Source organism: Corvus kubaryi, unplaced genomic scaffold, assembly GCF_017639235.1.
Source record: "Corvus kubaryi isolate FWS band 111438036 unplaced genomic scaffold, C.kubaryi_AGA036_p1.0 36779, whole genome shotgun sequence".
Taxonomy (NCBI): domain Eukaryota; kingdom Metazoa; phylum Chordata; class Aves; order Passeriformes; family Corvidae; genus Corvus; species Corvus kubaryi.
The window spans coordinates 2,676-3,293 of NW_024580946.1; the positions used below are offsets into that span (position 1 = coordinate 2,676).

The 618-nt window shown below is 65.5% G+C and overlaps 1 protein-coding gene across 1 annotated transcript in view; it reads left to right on the forward strand.

Annotated features, from left to right (window-relative positions):
• Nucleotides 1–618, forward strand: part of B4GALT3 (beta-1,4-galactosyltransferase 3) — a 4,148-nt gene that overhangs the window by 1,435 nt on the left and 2,095 nt on the right. Inside the window, exon 2 of the mRNA XM_042020101.1 lies at nt 28–263. Coding sequence (XP_041876035.1) covers nt 28–263 — 236 coding nt within the window. The remainder of the gene's footprint in view (nt 1–27; nt 264–618) is intronic.

The window sequence follows — 618 nt, forward strand, 5'->3', positions numbered from 1 at the left end:
CCCATCCCACCCCATCCCATCCCGCAGTGGGGCCGCTGACGGTGTCGTTCGCCCGGGTGCCGACGCTGGAGCAGATCCGGGCCAAGAACCCGGGGGTGCAGGAGGGGGGGCGGTACCGACCCCCCTTGTGCGAGTCCCGATCCCGAACCGCCGTCATCGTCCCCCACCGGAACCGGGAGAGCCACCTGGGCCACCTGCTCTACTACCTGCACCCCTTCCTGCAGCGCCAGCAGCTGCACTACGGCATCTACGTGGTGCACCAGGTGGGCACGGGGCTCTTTGGGGGGTTTTGGGGGGGTTTTTGGGGGTCCCCAGCACAGCCAGTCCCTTCTCCCATCCCCCCATACTGGGAATTGTGTGCTCAGCCAGGCAAAGCTGCTGAATGTGGGGTGAAGAGGGGCTCGGGGAGGGTCAGGGGGGTTTAAGGGCAGGTTGGGGGATCCCCAGGAAGGGTTTGATGTGGTTTGGGGGGGGTCCCCAGTGCCTCCAGCCCCTTTCCCACCTTCCCAGGCCAGGAATTCCACCTTTAGCTGGGCCGAGCTGCTGAACGTGGGGGTTCAGGGAGTTCAGTAGGGGATCCCCAGGAGGGTTTTGGGGTGTCCCCATGAGGATTTAGGG